Source organism: Vanellus vanellus (assembly GCF_965231255.1).
Source record: "Vanellus vanellus genome assembly, chromosome: 3".
Classification (NCBI taxonomy): domain Eukaryota; kingdom Metazoa; phylum Chordata; class Aves; order Charadriiformes; family Charadriidae; genus Vanellus; species Vanellus vanellus.
In genome coordinates this window covers 87,565,219-87,587,013 of record NC_138907.1, presented here as the reverse complement: position 1 = coordinate 87,587,013, position 21,795 = coordinate 87,565,219, and the positions used below count along the sequence as shown (strand labels likewise).

General features: G+C 37.6%; 1 protein-coding gene across 1 annotated transcript; it reads left to right on the top strand.

The window, feature by feature from the left end:
* Positions 1 to 873: 873 nt before the first annotated feature.
* CASP8AP2 (caspase 8 associated protein 2) lies at positions 874 to 21,214 on the top strand (the record flags this gene model as incomplete). Its single annotated transcript, XM_082481169.1, has 9 exons — positions 874 to 922; positions 2,023 to 2,103; positions 3,647 to 3,747; positions 4,946 to 5,020; positions 6,261 to 6,376; positions 9,823 to 12,368; positions 14,897 to 17,855; positions 19,727 to 19,826; positions 21,126 to 21,214. The coding sequence occupies 9 exons, from the start codon at positions 874 to 876 to the stop codon at positions 21,180 to 21,182; spliced, it is 6,084 nt and encodes a 2,027-aa protein (XP_082337295.1). The 3' UTR covers positions 21,183 to 21,214.
* Positions 21,215 to 21,795: the final 581 nt, after the last annotated feature.

Genomic DNA, 21,795 nt, shown 5'->3' with positions numbered 1-21,795 from the left:
ATCGGTGGCTCTCCCGCCCTGACCCCCGAGAGGTGCTGGGCGCTTCCGCCGTGACAGGAATTGGGGCGGGCGGGAGCCCCCTCCCGCCCCTGCGGGGAGGGTGAGGCCTGGGGAGCGCGTAAGGGCCGCTGGCTTGGAACTGGCAGGCTGCTGCTCAGCGCCAGTCGGTGCCTTTGCTTGCCCCAGCACCGAGCTTCCTCCGGTGCTCCTCTTCCCTGCGCAGCGGGTGCCTCGGCGTTGCAGGCTGCTGCCCTCGCTTTAGAGGTGCTGGTGTATCAGTGCCACAAGCGTGTGTGCCTGTAAAGTCGTTCTGCAATAGCTGTTGTGGCGGTTACTGTACGGCTTCGGCTGAGCTTCGTCCCGTGGCTGAGCATTGTCATATGCCTTGGCGGGCAAAATCTTTATTGCTGCTGCACGTTACTGGTTTGGCTGGTGGTGTCAGACAGGGGGAAACTTGCTCTTTAATGGTCAGCAGAGGAGAAATCAGAATTATGGAATCAGATTATTTTAACTGGTTAAGATACATGTTCAGATAACTTGTTCATAGAATGCAGTGTTTCAGACCTAAATTTCTTTATAGGATCTTTATTTGATACATATAAATAAAAGATACTGCTGAAGATCTTCAGAATGCTTATTTACAGGACATAATTTAGTACTTCATAGAGCTCTACGTTTGTTATCTTGATGTAAGAGTTTTCTCATTCTAGTGTTGGATTTTGTTGAAGAGCAAGGGCCACAAGTAGCTCAGGTGTAAATGTCTTTTATCAACATACTTCTGTTTTACGATGTTGTTCTGAAATTGTCAATTAATCTGTTGTCTTTCCTCTCATATTTTACTCATAGATGGGGAAGCCATAGGGAGTTTATATCATGGCAACAGATGAGGATGGACTGGGACTGTTTGATATCCGCTACGGTGGTAAGATGTGTTAAAATTACTTTGTGGTTTGCAGTGAAATAACACAAGCAGTCTCATAAAAATAAATAGATCCAAAAATAATTGAGAAAACAAAATGGAAACAGTTTAAGTTGAGACAAATACTGAGAAGGTTCAACTATAATTAAATGGCTGTGGCACATTATCAGTGCTACTCCCATTAGTACATTTGGATTTCAAACCATAACCGTGTACTTTGGATTTCTAATATGTTTTGAGGGAATGGCTGAAACTGGTCTCTCCCCTGTGTTTTACAGTGTGTAATTTAACCTTTGCCATATCCTAATGAAGCGTATATTTGGACACATTAGGAGGTTTGTTCCTTTGTTTGCTGTTTGTAAGAGCAAATGCGCTATCATCTGGTACCCTAACATTATTTCCAGCTCCACAGTTGATTGATCTGACATATGTTTGTGAGATTCCCAGCCTCAGAAGGACTGTGGATGTTAATATTTTTCTTTATAACAAAAATATCTGTTGCAGAACTGGAGAGATTCACACAGAGGAGATAAGAGGCATTGGAAAAACGCATGAAGAGGGACTGAGGAAATTTAGATTAAAATACTTTTACAGAACCAGTTAGTATGTGAATAGATGGCAATACTAAAGCAAATTCTTTGAATTATGATACATACTGTTACTGTACTTAATGTTTGGTGAGAAATGTTTCTTTTAACAGTGGTTTGATCATACTAATTATTTTTGTTTCTGAGTTGTATAACTTTTGTATTCTGTGCATTTTAGAAAACAGTTTCAAATTCAGATCAAGTTGACTTAGTTTATAATTTTAAGTTGTATTTGTCCTTAAAGCCATATAATTTGCTTCATGCTCAGTTCTTGTAATATTTAAGAATTGATCGTACAAGACTGTCTTTGCTCCCTGATGACTAAAAATCTTTTCTACACAGTTGCAGTAGTTTGCTGGGTAAAATTACCCTGTCTTTTACTAGTCTGTGCTATTACTTTTACTACTCTCTACTGGTCTAGGATCATAGCTACACTTATTTTATGGGAAAGTTACAGGCTGGAGATGACAAAACATTTACTTTTGGGTTGGTTGTTTTTTTTTTTTTTGGCTTTAGCTGAAGCTTCCCCCTTCAAGGAAGGTGATGAGAGCTCAGTGGATATTTACGATGGCTTGGACAATGGTTTGACAGTTCCTGGTAGGTTGATTGTATCTTGCTGCTTGTCTTGGAGCTTTATAGTCTCCGTGATTCTTAGGCTGGTTTCAAGTAAACCAATTTTATGTTTAGCTAGTGTAGCATATGCTTCAGTGAGCTACTTGTTTAAATTCAAGACATAATGTTACACTCTGTATAAATACAGCAGATAATTCTTAAAACTATTAACTATTAGCTGAATGATTATAAGATAGTTTTCATGTGATACTGGCTATTTTAAGAGACTTGGGCATAAAAAGCAGTGCAGAGAAACCTCAGCTATTCTATCTATGCTTTGATATGGGACATTTTACCTTGGAAAAGGCACCTTTATTTTGTTGTTTTTAAATAGCTTCAGGACTAGAACCAACAGTCACTGATCGCTAAATCCCCAGTGAGAGCTCTGAAACATACTTTCTGTGTGATACAGTACATTCAGTAGATCCTTTCAACCTTTTGTTACTTTCTGAATAATTTCACATGCTAAAGTAAATCAATTTCCTCTTTTAACTTCTTTGAAGGTAAGAAAGAAATGGACCCAACATGTGTTCTTTTTTAGGAGTCTTAGTGTACTATTTAATGAAATACTGTTTCTAGTATTTTAACAAGTGTTTCTCTACTGACCTTACTGCTGTAAGGCCATTGAATTTTTATGGAAAGACTATACTATATTCTACAGTCATAAAGCATCTACACATCTTTTTCACTTTCCATTTTGTATTTGTTACAGCATATAGCAGTATTCTCTTAAGAATTTGACATACTGAGATGCATTGTTTAGTAAACATAATAGATGCAAGGAGGAATAACTTAAAGTAGAGCAGACATTTTATATAGTCGAGTTCTGAGGGATCTCTTTTTTTACATTTAAAAAGAGGATTGGTGAGATTTGTGCTTTATGCAGATAAGGTGTTATTTGCATGTTGTCTTGCATTGTGTTAATAATACTCTGCATTATAGTTTTGTCCAAAGGATTGAAGTGCAGCTTTGATAGCTAACTTCATTTATTTGTCTACAAATGAATCTGTGTTTCAGATGTGTCATAAGTCATGTCCTGTCAGTAATGAGTACTTGTTGAACTATCACACAGGTTGATTAGAGGAAAAAACACCGTTATCTAAATACTTGGGGTGTTTGGGTGTTGGGTTGGGTTTTGGTTGTTGGTTTTTTTTTTTTCATTTCTTTGGCATTTAGCTAGGGAGTTTAAGTTTGTGAGGGGAATGTAAAACAGCAAACAACATTTATTCAACACAAAAAGCATGGTATTCAGCACCGTACCAACTCTGCAGTAACTCCATCTTTGTTGTTAGGTGTCCCATATATCTGTTAATTTTTCTAACACAATTTTTTCAGTTGAACTTTAGTTTTCATCATTACCTTTTATGTTGATGTAAATTGGATCGAGTATTTCCAGTAAAACTAGCATAAATGTTGAAATTCAGGATAGGAGTTTCTCCAAATAAGGTCATGTGTTTTCCTCAGTGACACAATGCAACCTGGCTAGAAAATACCTTTTTCTTTATGTAATTCATTTTTCTTTCCACAGACAATTCCACTCCAAATTCTACACCAGCTGGAAACAGCTTAAATTTATTTGATGAGATATTAATTGAAGAAGGGACTGCAAAGGAAGCATCCTACAATGAGGTATGTATTAATGTGACAAAAATAACTCAGGTGTTTTGGGTTTTTCTTTCTTCCTATTTTTCTTGTGTAAAGTGCAAATAATGCTGTCAGTATGCTCACATTATTGGAAGAAATAAGGAAACTGTTTTTAAATAAAGAAGTTAAAACAAGAGTGTGCTAATAAACTGTTAGTCAACAGGTTTATCAGAATAAGTGAATCTCTCACTCTGTGACATGGTCTGTTCTCATTTAGTGTCCTTTGCATGTGGTTCATGTATGAGCTACAGCATGGGAAAATGTACTGTAACTTCCTTCTAGTTAAATATCTGTTCAGATGTCTGATACAAAGCTAGTCTTGACATTTCTCCCAACTAATTTTACCAGACTAAAGCAGATAGGTCATGGATTAATCTTATGTGTCATTAAATTTTGTTCTTGGGATTGAAAACAACCATGCAGTAGATAACCGCTTCTAGCAAAATTAGCGGAACACTTAATCATGTAGCATCACCTATCCTGGTCCATAAGATGCATCTTAACTACAGACTTGAGATTTAGAGAAAAAGGGACAGACATCCACAGATACAATGTACTATAGAAGCAGGAGCAAAACCTCCAGGAGTCTACTAAGTGATGAAAATGTCACTTTGAAAGTTTGAAAGCAGTTGACTGTCAAGTATGACAATAGGGAAGTTGTCCATTCTTCTGTGAAAGTTTTATCACCATCTGCTTTTAAAAAAGGTCTCATACCAAATGTATTTTAGTTAATTTTGTGATCTCAACAGGAGCACGTCCTTTGCAGTCTATTTTTGCTATCAAGGTTTGTTTGTAGTAAATTTTTGTTGTGCTTTTTCTTACTTATTTTGTGTTATATAAAATCTGACAAACAAGTCTCCATCTGTAAGACTCTGAGAACTCCTGCCCCTCAATAATTGTGTCTTTAATTTCACAATAATATGGCTTCCTGTTACCTTCTAGCCTATTACTGTTGGGCAAGCACACATCAATTTCCTCTTATCTGAGTGTTTGTGGAGCTTGAGAGACTTGAATGCCTGTTGGAGCATATTGAAGCTTTTTGTTTTAATATGGCATTAATATGTTACTTTTGGAAAAAAACAGAACTTTGTAATATAAATTACTATGTTAACTATCTATGAATCTAGAGGAGTAACTTTTCTGTGTAATTAATTTCACTTCTGTGAATTCTTCTCTTTGACAGTTACAGGCAGAATATGGAAAATGTCAGCAGCAAATTAAAGAGTTGATGAAGAAATTTAAGGAAATACAGGCACAGGTACTGTAGTTCAAGGGGCAACATTGTCAAGATTTATGTAAACAAACTGAATATTGCTTTGAGAGAGAGCCAATTTCATATGCTTTCCAGAATTAACCCATCGCATGGATGGTTTGTAAAGCACCTTTGTAGGTGCTAGGAGCTTGTTCTGCCTAGGACAGTTGCTAGGATAGCCTACTGACAAAATCAGTAGGTAAGTTCACTTGTATCACAATGTTGCATGCAGTAAGACTTTAGTTGCTTAAAAGCTATCTTCTATCTCCTTAATTAGGAAAAAAAGCATATCAAATGAATAGTTATCAGAAAGGTATCCAGTTCTCTTGTTTTTTAAAAAATAGGCCTTTAGTACACTGAGGAGAGGGTTGCAAAGGTACCTGAGCTGTCATTAGAACTGGAAGAGGATGTCTACGTTGCTTTGAGCATAGTGCCATTTTGATAAGGCTGAACTGCTCTTCAACTTGAGCTAGTATCCACGTGCTGTGCCATTCTCTATAGCTAGGTTACCTTGGGCAATTCTCCAACATGCTCTACTGTTCATTACAGATAAGTCCCAAAGGTTCTATGCTTTGAAATGGTAAGCACATTCTGCCCTTTGATGCTTCTGTATAGTTTTCTGCAAAACTTGTCTGCCTTTTTAAGCAGGCTTTGCTGAGGACAATTATTAAGAGAAGGGGCTATCTGTGATTGACAGATAGGTTTCTAGAACATCATATCTGGAAATTTTAGAATGATAGAGCATCCAAAGTTGGTTTTGATACCTTGAAAAAAATACAATTACCCTCTTTCGCTGGAAGTGCTTAAAAGCTACACCTTTTATTTGATACAGTGACCAGGAAAGCAATAAATTGAGTAGAAGAATGAAGCAAAGGGGCAGACTGTAATTTTTTAGCTCTGTGGTTACTTGCTTTATGGCATATTTCAGTGTTAATAAATGGTATACCTAAAACCTCTTAAACGATTACCAGGAACACAAACAGGAGCATAACAAGAGTGATGTTTAAAAAAAAAAAACAAACAAAAAAAAAAAACAAAAAACAACAAACCAACTCCTTTGGATCTCAGTAATTCTGACTTCTCCAAAAGACTTTCTGTATGTTCTACTGTCAGTTTGCACATGATGGGACTTTTTCAAATGGTTGTCTTGCACTTTTTTTCTTTACATGTTTGTATACCCGAGGTAATTCTTGTTTTTTCTCTTCCCCCTCTGCCTTGCTCTATTTTTTGTATATATTTAAAATAGAATGTCATTCTACAGAATGAAAACCAAGCTCTCAAAAAGAATATTTCAGCACTTATCAAAACAGCAAGAGTGGAAATTAACCGTAAAGATGAAGAAATCAATAATCTCCATCAAAGGTAAAACTAGATAGTGGAACTGAAAACATGCTTTTTGTCTGTTCATGTTTATATACTTGTAAGAAACTTTTAGGCCTATTTTAAGTAAAACCAATGAAGAAAATCATTACTTAGTAAACAAGTGTGTGGTTTAGTACTGGTACAATCAGAGGAAATAGATATGTATCATCTTTGCTTGATGAGGTCTTTGTTTTTTAATTAAGAAAGCAAGGAAGAATCCGAAGGGTGACCATTTGCCTGAATTCTTTTTTTTTGTTTGTGTTGTTTAATCACACATTCCTGGTGGGTTATATAACCATCTTGCATGTTTCAAAGCAGGTATTATCTTACAAAGTTCAGCTTCGGAACTACTCTGTTTTGTGGTCTCAGACATGAATTCCGTGGATTTTTTCAGACAACAAATGAAACTAAATAAACTATATAATGGTTTCATGGCAAGATATGAAAGCTCTGTCTCCAATGGTGGGGGATAGCAGCTAGAGAATTCTTGGTAATGTCTGTGTACTACAATTCTTACTTCAAGGAGTTGAAAATAACATACTGAAGTACGGATGGGAGAGTAGCAGAGTTTTAAGGTGTCTGAACGTTTTGAGACCAGAGCAAGGGTCCAAGATTCAGGACCTCTAGCTTATCACAAGGTCACCTGCTTGCCACTTGTGTTACATCAGCCACCTCATTGGTTTGTTTGTGTTTCAGTTTGACCATTTGATATTTTCTTGCACCAAAAGGTGTCATAAAGAAGAAGGTTCATTTGATGTTACTGTGCTGGAGGCTACATGCATATTAACTATGTGATTTTTTTTTTTTCTAAATATTGAAAATTACCAGATATGATCCGCTGGAAGTCAAGAGGTTTTAACATGTGTAATTCGTTCAGTTGATCGGCTTTGACAAGATAGCTGTCATTTTCACACCTTTGAGTGTAGTATTCTGGGTTTTAAATTAAATTGTTTGAAAAATATTTTCATGTTTTGAATACTCACCCTCATTAAACAGTTAACAAACTCTGTTGCAGTACCTTCTGATGGTGATGAAAATTGATGAACAAGGTATTTGATCTAGGTATTTTGGAGGCATACATCATGGAAAATTGTGGGGAAAGTGGCACTTTAAGTCTTAGAAGCATGCCTTGTCTGTTGTGCGGTCTATAATAAATTAGCTCATCTTAAGCAGGCTCCTTATCTGTAAAGACTGCTTCAGAGATAATGTCTTTGAGGGAAATAGTGCTTATCTAAAAAAAAACCAAAACAACAAAACAAAAAAAAAACCCAAACAAATAAAAACAAACTAAAAAAACCCCACTTGGATAAAATTACATTCATGACACATGTATGCAAATTTAATAGGCAGAATAAAGTACAGCAAAAACTTGTCAGTATTGTTAAAAATAAAACAGAAATATAGGAAAGATTTTTGGATTACAACAGCTGCAGCATTGGTGTAGTTCACCGTTCAATTCACATCACAACGTCACAATTTTGGAGTAGAGCCAGTTGTAAAAGCTGATCATTACATACTTAAATTTACAGTATCGGCCCACAGGAAGTGTTCAGTTATATAAAGCAAAACCAACCCCATTTTGTATTGGAGATAAACATGGAATTATTTTACACTTGACTGATTTCTTACAAGTAGACAATTCAATATAGAATTTTAGGCCAAGACCAAATGTCAGTGTGTAGCAGCCCCTTCATCCTTGACTCTCTAAAAAAGGAGCCATGTATTTGGTGGTTTGCTGCCATCATTTGTTGATATGACTTTTACTTCTGCATTGGTTAAACACAGTCTTTCCTTTGAGATAGTGAAGAGTATTTAAGAAGGTTGACATTGCTTTTAACCATGTCATTTTAATGAAATGTTTTGTTGAATATGGCAGCAAAGTGTCTGTTTGGGTTTTTTGGTTGGTTGTTGGTTGTTTGTTTTTTTTTTTTTCCTGGTGAGGTAACTTTGAGTTCTGTCAGTAATAAGTAAGAGTTCAGGCTGTACAGGCTACATGTGCCCTTTTTAAATTTTTTTTCTTTTATTGTGATGACCTTGCAGAATTTGCATGTGGCCTTGATGAGGCTTGATTATTGTAATTTACTACTTGTTTTCTGCAGCTTGCAGCAAGTTCCAAACATGGTAGCTTATTACGGAGTTAATGGCTGTGCTGCCATCCAGCATGACCTGGACAGGCTGGAGAGCTGGGCAGAGAAGAACCTAATGAGGTTCAACAAAAGCAAGTGCAAGGTCCTGCACCTGGGGAGGAAGAATGTAAAGCACCAGTATAGGTTAGGGGCGGACCTGCTGGGAAGTAGCTCGGAGGAGAAGGATCTGGGGGTTGTGGTAGACAGTAAATTATCCATGGCCCAGCAATGTGCCCTTGTCGCCAAAAAGGCCAATGGAATCCTGGGCTGCATAGGGAAGAGTGTGGCCAGTAGGTCGAAGGAGGTCATTCTCCCCCTCTACTCTGCACTGGTGAGGCCACAGCTGGAATACTGTGTCCAGTTTTGGGCTCCCCAGTTCAAGAGGGACAGGGAACTGCTGGAGCGGGTCCAGCGAAGGGCAACTAAGATGATTAAGGGATTGGAGCATCTCCCTTATGAGGAAAGGCTGAGAGAGCTGGGACTCTTTAGCCTGGAGAAGAGAAGGCTGAGGGGAGACCTTATTATGGCGTACAAGTATCTAAAGGGTGGGTTGAAGGAGGATGGAGCCAGGCTCTTTTCAATGGTTCCCAGTGACAGGACGAGGGGCAATGGGCACAAGTTAGAACATAGGAAGTTCTGTTCAAATACACAGAAAAATTTCTTTATGGTGAGGGTGACAGAGCACTGGCACAGGCTGCCCAGGGAGGTTGTGGAGTCCCCTTCTCTGGAGATTTTCAAGACCTTCCTGGATGCAGTCCTGAGTAATGTGCTCTGGGCAATCCTGCTTTAGCAGGGGAGTTGGACTAGATGATCTCTAGAGGTCCCTTCCAACTCTGAAAACTCCGTAATTAGCTTATTTGCTTGTTGGATAGGATAAGTACAGTCAGATTATACCTATTCTTTTGGTTGCCAGTTTATCAAAGAATGAACTATTAAATTGCTCATTTTTAATTTTTTTTAATCACTAATGCTGTAAAGAACAACTTTTTTTTTTTTCCTTGGGGAAAGGCTCTATTGTTGGACAATGTAATACTAATTTGAATTACTGAAATTGTTAATTAGACTCAGTACAGTATTTTTCCACAGATCTTGCTTTTGCTTTAGATGAATTTCTTTCGGAAAATATGTATACAAATTATATTCTTTTAGTGTGTGCTAATGGAAATAATTTAACTTCTATTTTTATCCCTCATTTTTCCAAATTGAAGCTGAAAGAAAGTATGAAAAAAACCTTAGAGATATGGATTAATTGCAATTCAGCTTTAGTTATGTTTAAATAAATTTCAAAGCTAACATGACCTTTTTTCATTTTGTAAACAGGCTATCGGAATTTCCCAATCATCGAAGTAGCTTCACCAGAACATATCTTCCAGGATCAACTAACGGAAGGTGCTCTGAGATGTGCAAAACAAAAGATTCCAAATTCAGACCTTCTGATTTAGCTGACAGTATAAAGATGGAGCATAGAATGAAAAATGACTGTTCAAAAGATACATATCACAGTTACTCGTCTCATAATGCAGACAACGGGAAGTCTAGCTCTGAAAAAAGAAACACTCCATATTTACTGAGATATCCTCCCGAAGAGCTCTGCAGCGATGGTACTCATACGTGTCTACCGAACTATGACCATAGTTCCAACAAGGATAACAGAAAGGAAAGAAAAGAAGTTAAAAGTAATGAACAGTATAGTAGGGGAAATGTCAACAAATACAAAAGAGAAGTACATCAGAGCACTGGAACCAACGGTAACTGTAACAATGGTGACAGTGATGATGGGAATTCAGATCCTCAGCAAAAGCTGAAAACCCTTTCAGAGAAGACTAGTAAAAATGAGTCACAACAAAAAAGTCAGAGCGTAAAACTCAAATGCAGTCCAACTGTAGAAAGAAGAGTAGAAAGGGGTGCTTCTTCCTGGGAGAAACAACCTACCAATAAAGACAGATTTCAAACAAGAGGTGAATTGTATGCTGAGGAGAGATCACAAAATTTATTTAAAAAAGACATTAAAGCACATGATAAAGATGAAAAAAACACTGGCCAAAAAAATAAACCAAATGAAAAGCCACAGGAGCAACCAAGGAGGTCTGGTAGAGGGAGTAGTCCACACTCAAAGAATGAACATTCAAAGAGTCTTCATGAATCACGTAAATGTCGCATGGAAGAGTCTAGAAAAGGAAGAGACATTGACTGCAAGAGAGACCGGGGAACAAATGATCATACTTCTCGAGAGGGAAGGACTTCACCTTCTAATTCCAACAACAGAGAGCATAAATACGCACGCTTGAAGGAAAACAGTAGTAGATATGAATGGGAAACAGCACATTCCAAATCAGAAAGACACAGAACTGAAGAAAAAAGGAAAAGAGAAAGAGAGAATCAGGATGAAAATAGACACTTTAGAAATGAAAGAAAAGTTGCAAAAGAGATTTCTCACCATTCTGGAAAAGAATTCAAGAAAGGTATAGATGTTACAAAAAGTGAGAGAAACAAGTCCTATAAGCTAGAAGAAACATACAGAGTAGCAGATAGCTTAAAAGACCATAAAATCCCCAAAACTAAAGATGATCACACTGGGACAAAAAGCAAAGACTTAAAACTTAGCTTTATGGAAAAGCTAAATTTAACTCTTTCTCCTGCTAAGAAACAATGTCTCTCCCCAAACCAGGACACAGATGGACTTAAAACACCTTCCCAAAAGGCCACTGAAGAGGGAAGTACAGAGCTCACGCTGCAGGCAGAACTGTTAGATTCTGACCACCCTGTTAACTGTGGTCCTGCAGAGCAAGCTAATGCAACAGTACGAGTTCTGGACAGTACAGCCCAAAGCGACGTGGAACCAGCACTGCCTATTTCTGTCAGTTCCGAAAATGAAGCCTTGAAAGTAGCAGCAGCAGCAAATCCAGCGCAGTCTGAAGAATTGCCAGCAGTGGCAACTGATGAACTGAGCTCAGAAACCTTACCAGAAGCAGAAGTAGGTCAGGTACAGCCTCAAGCCTTGCCAGGAGCAGCAGAGGTACTGGTTCCTGATGAAACACAGGCTGAAATGTCAGAAGCAGCAGAGGCTTGTGATCTGGCTCAATCTGAAGCCTCAGCAACAGCAGTGGCAATGGTGGATCTGAATTGCCCTGAATCTTTGCCCCTGGAGGTAGCAGGGAGTGTGGTGGAGTGTGAAAACTTGTCTGTGACAGTGGGTGTGATGCCGGATGATAATGTACCAGCAGCAGAAGTGGCACAATCTGAACCTGCTGGTGAAAGTATGGGAGCCCTTCCAGAGTCAGCAGCAGAGAAGAAAGAGGAAGATAAAATATGGCTAGCTGCTGCCATAGAAAGCTCAGCAGACCAATGTGGCTCTCAAAACGTTGTCTTAAATGATTCGGAAGCCAAAAGTTCTGGTGACCTGGAGTCCTGTGATGTCACAGATGATATTAGCAAAACAAAACCAGACTCTTTAATGGAAGTAGTGAAGGACAATGATCACTTGGCTACAGAAAATGTTGAGTGTCCAATTGAGGAAAAGGGTGTCTGCGAAATTAATATGAGTACATCTCAGTCACTTGACAGAATGATGTTAACTGATAAGGATGAACCATTAGTTGACCAGAATGCTTGTGACCTGGAGCCAGATCTAACTGAAATCAGTGTTGCAGCATCTTCTCTTAGTGGTGAGATTTATCCTAGAACTAAAGAGAGAGAAACCAACCCAGTTCCTGTTGATGATGACAGCTCAATCCTGAGCATTGATCTCAATCACTTGAGGTATATTCCAAAGGCAATCAGCCCACTCAACAGTCCAATGCGCCCTTTGGCTAAAGCACTTAAGATGGAAAGTCCCTGCAAAGGTCTTGTGAAGAGTTATAACAAAGGTATTTGTATATGTATATTCTAATTTCTTTTCTACATAAATGCTTAGAAGATCCATTCATGGAAAGCAGAAATTTATTTTAACTGCTTTCTCAAAAATATAAATTGTTTCTTCTTAAGCTGTATAATTCTCAATGGTCCTTTTTGTTTGTAGTGGAACCATTGAACAATGCAGCCGAGATTGTAGCTAATTGAACATAATTGCTATAAAAATTGGAGTTTGTCACTGCTGACAGATGAGTGGTTGAAATAAGACTTACGTACTAACATCTAAAAGAAAAATACATATAGGTTTCTTAAGTGCAGTTATTTCTGAGTAGGTCTCATTAGGATTTTCTCTGGAATTGTAGAGGCAAAAGTTACTTAGAATCATATTCTTTCAAGTATTTGTGAGAAAGCTGAAGAGAGTACCCGAGACTTAAATTCTACGAATGTCAGCTAAGAGAAGGCTGTGCTCTCCATCTGAATTAATTTCAGTGTGAATTTTTATATATGTTTTATAATTGTGAGTCAGCCAGTGGGAGGAAAAGTAGAACAAATAGAACATTAGAATTTATCATTAATGAAGTAGGAGCTAACTCCTAAATAAGATGTCAGGGAGATAAAATGCGATGACAGCATTCAAATAGATGACCCAAAGTTTAAATCTTGTACTTGTGTGAATTTAACTCTTCCTGTAATGTCCTGCTGCAACTAATAAAAAATTTCCTTGGAAGTTTAGATTTCCTACTAGAAGAGGAATGGTAGAGTGACCTTTAAATCCTTTTTCTAATGTTTCAGAACATAATCCTTATTTCTTTTTGCAAATCTTAGTATGGTGTATTCTGGCATTGTCTCTTGTGATTGAGACAGTTAAGTGTGAATTCCTTTAGCAACGTACATTTCATTTCTACAGTAGTTTATATTCTTTGAAATATCTGGGGGGACACAAGAGCTTTGGGATCAGAGTAGATGAACATCAACTAAAAGTATTTTTCTAATTTTGTAGTGTTTCCCTGAGTTACTTATTAGAGGAATCCATCCTGTCCAGAACTTGCTACTAAATTCCAAAGCAGTGATTTTCAGCTCTGAAGTTAGATGCCTACTTGTCTTTGTGATCTGACTAATGATTTGTGTGTCAAATGTTCTGCATCTGTTAAATTGACAGGAGGCTATGGTTTCTCTTGGCCTTGAAATTCAGTTCGTGCCTTTCTACTGTTCTGTGGGACAGGGGTACATATATTAATACTATATTTTGACCACTTTCATTTTATGCTTTGGTATGTCAAAATATAGAAGTGGTTAGTTTGAGAAGGTATTGATCCCTGTAAAATTGAAATGGAGGCGGTGATGGAATATGTTTTGCCCCTGTAGAATCTGTGTAAAGTAAACATTTCAAATGATGCTTTAAAGTGTTAATCACAAGTTCATTTTTTATGGAGATCAATTTAGATATGATCTTTCATGAGATTAAATGTTTGTTAGAGGTCATTAAGCAGTCTAATCTATGTGCGATTGAACATTAGAGTGTTTTATTAACTAGAGTGCCCAGCAAGCCTAAAATTAACTGTAAATCTCGTTAATCAATACATATGCACTTCAGTGGAATTTTTGTACAATGGAAATGAGCTTGCCTTTTCATCTTTTGTAACATGCTGCTTTGTAGCTAACTGTAATTGCTTATTTTTCTTAACAAAACAGCATTTGGTTTGAATTTTAAATGATGATTAAATATGCATTTAATGATATCTCAAAGATATAAAACATTTAATAAACTTATTTGTGCGGCAGAGTAAGGCATGCTACATTTGGCAGAACTTTCTAGCCTTTCCTCTCACATATCTCTCTCCTCATTTCTGTCATTCAGGAACCTGAACTGGACACTTTCTCCAAAATTTCTCAGAAAAGCTTTTTATGTTGTTGTGCTTAGTTACAGTGCTGGTGATCTTAAATGCATCAAAAAATGAAACAGGAGTTTTACCATGTGTGTGGTGCCTAGTACTCGGTTTTGGTTTAGTAAGTCACTTTATTGCAAGGCTCAAACAACCTTTTTATTGGCCCTGGAAAAGACTAGAGCAAACATTAGTAGGTCATTTGTTCTTCTCAATTTGTTTTTGTTGTGAGACTGTTAAAAGCAAAGCCACCTATTGTATGTAAATGTTAGTCCATGATGATGTTAAAGTGTAAATTTAGCTTGCGCGTCCTTCAGAAAACTTATTCAAGTAGATGGAAAGAAGTCCAAAACTGATGGAAACTGCTAGATTTTTCTGTTTTCAATGGATGTATTTGTGAGATCAGTCACATGTTTTTGATGAAATGTTGAGGTCTGATTTGCCCTGTGAAGCTCAGAAAAATCTCTTAAACTAGAAGCTGCTGAAGCAAACCACCCACACTTGTTATAGCCCAAACTTCCTGAGTTATCATTGGCAGTTTCAAACAAACCGTTCTGGACCGTCATTTTACAGAAGAGAATCTTCCAGTTTTTTCTGAAAATGTCTGTTTATAATTGCATTCTTTATGGTGATTAGCAAACTGTTTTTTCTTTTTACAGATTTGATTCCTGAAAGTACGGTGGTTGTGTGTCCCACAAAGAATTTGTCAAAGGAAGTAAACAAAGAAAATCAAAAGCCAGTTAGCATGTCTGATGAACACTTAGAGATGGAGTCCCAGCTGAGTATCTCTTCAGATGAAATAGAAGAAGGAGAAATCATAAGTAGCGATGAAGATGAAGAAAAATCTAAACCTGAAAGAGGCTCTGAAAATACAAAAAAGTCAGGACCAAAAGCTTCTCCCGAGACACGAAATTTGACCAGCAGTCCACAGAATCAAAAGAGCAAAACTGTGCGTTGCAATGAAGATAATGGAAAATTTGTTTCTGTGAAAGTAAGTACAAAGAACAGAGAGAGGCATAAAAATCAGACTTTCAGATCTTCGAAGGATACGAAGAAAAATAAAACTGTGAGCATTGCTTGTCTTGAAAAAATAGTTCATGTTATTGTTGAACCTTCAAATGTACAAGAAATCATGCAGATGCTAAGAGCTATACGAAAACAGATGAGGAAAAATTATATGAAGTTCAAGGTACACTTCCCAGTTCAGCATTTTCACAGAATCATAGAATCTGGTATCATAAATTTTACATCATTGATAAAATACTTGAACTTTTCCAAGATGTCTACATTGGGTGAGACATTAAAATTGAATATCTGTGATATTATAGAGTCCAAACTTAAGCAAGTGAAAAAGAATGCAATAGTGGACCGTCTTTTTGAACAACAAGTATCAGATATGAAAAAACAGTTATGGAAGTTTGTAGATGAACAGCTCGATTACTTACTTGAAAAGATAAGGAGAATTATAATAAAACTATGTGATGTGGGAAATGTGGGAAATGAGAGTGAGGAAGGGAAATTTGAGAGAGCAGGAAAGCAAAAACACAAGATCAGTCATAAAAACGATATGCAAAGATCTAGAAAAAAGTCCCTGAAAGCCAGATCTCAAAAACCTGAGGAATATATCCTTTCAAAACAAATTGTGGATTATCAACGACCTAAGTGTCACCATGAGAAAAATAAAACAGATGCACCAAAACCTGCCTTTACAAAATGTCTTAACTCCATTGATAACACCAGGAATTCCCAAACCAAAGTGCACATCTCTAAAGAGAATAGTTTGCAAGGCACTCTCACTCCATTGAAGGGTGTAAAATATGAAAAGGAAGGATTCCAGCTATCCAGAGATGCTAACAAGTCTGATCTTAGTTATGAGCTTCTCACAGAACAACAAGCTTCCAGTCTTACGTTTAATCTTGTAAGTGATGCTCAAATGGGTGAAATTTTCAAAAGCTTATTGCAAGGCTCTGATCTCTTGGAAAAAAATGGTGGCAATATTGACAGAAATGAGTGGGAATTCAGAACTCCAGAAAAACAGTTTTTAGATAGTCATAAATGCAGAGGTAATGGTGCCGGACTGGTGCAAGAGATTGCTCCAAAGGAGGCTTGTGTGGAATCTCGACCAGTAGAGGATATTAACTGGCCTATTGTTTCACCTGTAAGAGCTCCCTCTTTAGCATCTAGGCTTCAGATGTCTGTTGATCCAGATATACTAGATGAAAGCTGCATGTTTGAGGTTCCTACGAATGCAGCTTCATGCAAAGAAGATGAATGCAATTTACAAAAGAATAAAGCATTTGTTTCTTCTATCCTCCTTGAAGATTTGGCTGTTTCCTTAACTATTCCATCACCTTTGAAATCAGATGCTCACCTCAGCTTCCTGAAACCTGAGAATAATTCTAGCTCAACTCCTGAGGGTGTTCTCAGCGCACATTACAGTGAAGATGCACTTCTTGAAGAGGAGGATGCCACTGAACAAGACATTCATTTGGCTTTAGAATCTGATAACTCAAGCAGTAAATCCAGTTGTTCTTCATCATGGACAAGTCGGCCTGTTGCTCCTGGTTTTCAGTGTCGCCCCAGCCTACCAATGCAAGCAGTAATCATGGAGAAATCCAATGATCATTTTATTGTTAAGATTAGGCGTGCGGTGCCGTGTACCTCACCAGCATCTGATCAGGTGGCTTCAGTGAAGGAGGCACGGGCATCCTCAACCAAGACTGAAAAAGAAGAAATGAGAAGTGGGGAAAAAGAAAGGGGCAGTCAGAGTGCCACAGCAGTCACTGTGCAAGAAACTCTCAAACCAGGTATGGTTAAGACGGATCCGTTGCCTCATGTCAGCACTGGACAAGAACAAAATCGTGCCTTACCTCAGCCTCTAAAGGTGTCACATAATAGTATTGGACAGGAAGAAACTCCTGCGTTGCTTGGACCCTGTAGAAAATCTTCAAACACAGAGAGCCATGACACTGAAAGCCCAGATGAGGGCTCTGAGCAATCTCAGGCACACAAATTAAAAGTGTCTGAAAATGTAAATGAAATAGGTGTTAGATCTCAAGCTTCTTTTCCTGATGGATGCAGTACGGAGTCATACATAGACTTAACAGATGATATTGTTAGTGAAACTTCATGTCGTGCAGTGGAATCCACTGCAGATAACAGGACTCAGGAAACTTCTATAGAAAACTCAGAAATCGATGATAAAAAGGAAGAACTGGAAGAGTGCTCTGATGCATTTATAGACTTAACAGAAGAGCTTTCCAATGAGACTGTAGCAGTTGAATCTAATCTTGAAACAAAATCCACTTCAAATACTGATGTAGGATGCCAGATAAGTATAGATGATAAAACTAGTAAAAAAAGGAAAAAGGAGGCTGTCGGAGAGAATTCCAGCTCAAAAAGGCAACGAAAAGAAACTGAATCAGCAGGTGAAGGGAGTGATGCAAATGATGTGAAGTCTGAAGAGGTAAATTCAGCACCCAAACGATGTTCTAACAAGAAGAATGAGTTGCAGCAGAACAAAGACTCTTCTCCATTGGCTTCATCGGCATCATCACCAAGTCTGTATGCCAAAAACATCATTAAAAAGAAGGGAGAAGTAGTAGTTTCGTGGACGAGGTAATTTCTGATTTGATCTGTTTGATTGTTTTAGGTTTGGGTTTTGTGGGGTTTTTTTTTGTTGTTTTTGGTTTTTGTTTTTTTTACTATGTGATATACTGAAAAGTGGGAAGAAAAGGATATTTAGCCAATGGCTGAAGTTATTCGGTAGCTCTACATCCTTCTGTAAATATGGACCCTCCTTCTATCTATGCAGGGTGGTTTTATGAGATTGGTGTCTTCTCTTTGAGTACCACGGAAAGGAGCCAAAGTCTATTTTATCTTTTTTCTATAACAGTTTTCCAGGGGAAAACAAATTTAAGAGATGAACTGATTTCATGTAATCCTGTCAGCAGCCTTTGGAAGAGAACAATTTTTAGTCATTTCTTAGGTAGGTTAAATCAGATTAGCGTTAAAGAAGGTGACTTCCATGTGTCATAACTAATTCCATCACTTACCCAGATCTCCTCAAACAAGAGTATTTTTTGCTTTTGTTTTTAAATCTTGTATGCTAACATAACAAGACCTACTATACTGCACTGTCTGTAATTTTTGTTTCCCCTGCCCATTTCCTTTCCTGTCTGAAAATTCCAGGCAGGCTTGGTAGGGGATTGAGGTCTTTGTTCCTTCAAGGCCTGGAAGCATCAGTGACTGGGTAAAGGAGAGCAGCTAAAGATTTCCCCCACTGAGAGAAGGCATGAGAGCAAACAGTTTTCTGTTTTGAGGTCTACACTGCTCAATCTGCAGAAATGTACTAGTCAACCATTCAGCCTATATATTCCAGTTAGTAAGATGTGGGTGACAAATGAGGTGACTGTGTCAGTTACATGCAACATTATTGTGGTGTAATCTTATCCTTAAGAAACTATAGTTAGGAGGCTTTGCTGTTCTTGCTACAGCTTTATATAATCAATGCTTTATAAAGGGGATCGTAAAATTTTCAGGGCAGACTTTGCTGAACTATAGTTCAGATATAAAGTAAGTTTCTAGGTAGCATTTTAAAAGAAGATCATCTGCTTTGTGGAGAAAAGACTGCAAAAGCTAATATGATTTTTAGTGTGCAAACCAATGAGATAGGAAGAGATTATCAGAGTTTTCCTTGTGAATATTACTAGGTTTTCTGTGTCACAGTCTTTGTCCATCTTTGAATTATTATCCTCCCCCCCCCCCCCAAAAGTGTATTTAAATAACTAGTCATTACATTTTTTCTTTGAAAAGGGGGCAATTAAATATAATTTATTGGAATATGGCAGGTTTCAATCAAAGGTACATAGTAGCTACTGTGTAATAGCTGTGTCTATATACATTTTACATATACCTAAATTCATTAATGAGACAAACAGCAAATCAGTGACCTACTTAAAGGACCAGAAGTCTGTTCTTATTCTCATGTGAACAGTAGATGTGCTCTGTTTGTTATATTAAACCACTTACAGAAGTCAGACACCTCTCTGTTTAATATTTGAACCTCAGTGGGCCTTAGGTGAAAGCTGCTGCCCAGCTGTGCAAACTGAGGCAAGTCTGCCTAGAACTACTGGCCCCTGTTGAATTTATGAGTTCTTTTCAATTCAAGTTTAAATGTCTGCTGTAGAAGCCTAAAACTCATTTTGAGGACTTTGGGTTTGGGCTAACTCTGTTGTAATAATCCTGCCCTTCCTAATAGGGTAGCATCATCTCCACTGCCACTTGTTTGTACTGACTCAGTTACTCTGTGCTGGTAGAAGGGAGGATCCTCCGTAGGTTCATTGCTGCTGTTTGAAATCGTTACATAGTTTAGAAATATTCAGTATTTTATATATGTCTCTGTGTGTGTGTGTATATATATATATATATAGTTTGTATGGATGTACACATATATGTATTAATATTTTTAAAATGCATTTTTGCTATAGAAATGATGACCGAGAAATTTTGCTGGAATGTCAGAGAAAAGGACCATCAAGCAAAACCTTTGTTTCCTTAGCCACTAGGCTGAACAAAAGCCCAAATCAAGTAGGTGCTATCATTCTTATATTTGATAACAACTGTGTTGCTACCTCTGTGATTGCAGTTGAACAAAAATCTTTGGAGACCTTCTGCTAATTTGAAGTTGTTTTTTCCTCATGTCTTTTGGTGGGGGGTTCCTGCAAAAGGAATCTCCTGGTTTTTACCTTTTGAAAATATACATTATACAGATATTACGGTCCAGGGATTCTTCAGTACCTGTTTGATTGGCACCTTGAAACTGCCGTGTCCAATCATAAGTCAGGGACAACAGGACCGTTTCTATTGTTGAATCAGCACTTTGATAAAGAAAGACAATTTGGAGAGGCCCAAAACCTTTGCACACATTTAATAAATTAGAAAAGGATTAAAATTAGAGCTGGAAAAAAATACCAAGATTTTTCATGAAAATATTTCCTTTTTTCTTTCACTTTTTAATTAATTAACTTCAAAAGACAGATGCCAAATTGATGTAAAATATTTCCAGAGGTTTGCATATAACTTTGTCTTGAATTTCTATCTTAATCTCTATCCTGCAAATCTAAAAAGGGAGGAACACCCATTTGATTAAGTTAGGAAATCCTGCCTGCTCAGGATTTGGCTTTTAGGATGTTGTGCTTTATGGTTACAGAGTCTTTGTGGGATTTAGAAGCTGTTGGGGTGGATGATTGGATAAAACAGTGTTACCTGTGCATTTATGCCACTCTTCCCAGTTAACTGTTTGGTGGACGGTAGATATGCTTTAGCAATGTATATATAGTGTTAAGAAATACTAACTCAAGATTGAATGAGGTCGGTATGTAAGCTGTAGCTGTGCTCAACGAAAAGGTGTTGGGCTCTCGTCTACAGTTTTGTAAAATCCTTAGTAGGTAGATTACTCCATGATGAGCCATAAATACCTGAAGCAACGGTTGTACAAGAGGGTAGAAAATAACCAATAAATTGCTTTTTGTGGAGTACAAAATAAGTTTTTGTCCTTACATTTGAGTCTTACTCACAGTTATACTTGGCAAAATTCAAGTCTAACTGATTTTGAAGCCTTCATTTTTTTTACTCCTTGTTGTAAGGAAACCTGTGTTAAACCAGTAGTTGGCTCTAGCTCTCTGTGATTAACCTGGAGGCTAACTTAGATGTCAAAGGTATAGGAAGCTTCCTGCATCCAATTAACTTGTTAATGGTGCTCCTAAAATTCTCCTGCTAAAGTTTATTGGAAGCAAATAAAAACCAAAATAGCGGTCTCTTTACAAAAAGTCTATGCTGTCAGAGCACTGGGGCCTTAATGATATGTCTTTTTTTGTCCTCTATTAGGTTGCAGAAAGATTCAAGCAGTTAATGAAGCTGTTCAAGAAATCCAAGTGCAAGTAAACTTACCACCAAGTTGCTTCATGGTTACAGGGTGTAGCTGTTACCAGCAACGATGGACTACAACCACTGCCTTCATATGATGGGATTAGTGGGAGGTATCCAAGTCAGAATACTGTTTGGTAAATCTGATGCTCTGTTAATTGTTTACTTCCCTGTCCATGTTTTCTCTGAAGTGCTTTATCAAAACAACACAGAGGGGACTTTACAAACAAACAGGCTAGGAAAGAACGGGCACATACAAATGGAGCGGTATCACTTCAAGGGGTTGACATCTCCTGTTGGTTAAATGTGTTCTATAAGCAAAGACAAGGGCATGCAGTCAAGTGAAAATGGTGGCTCTTGCTTAACTTGTTGGAAGTACAGTGTATGGTGATGTGGAACTATGATTTTAAAAAGCAAGAGTGCTTTGGAATCCAGTTGGTAGATAATCCTGGAAAATGGCAGGTACGTCATCTTGGTTACCTTGAAACATATTTTAAGAAGCTAGGCCTTTTTCTTTTAAAATAAGTCGGGGTAATGATAGCAATGATTCCAAAAGCTGCTTATCAAGTAACTGCATTCTGATCGTAAGCAATAGGTGGTTCTTCCGCTTTGTCAGTTGCTCATAGTGGGT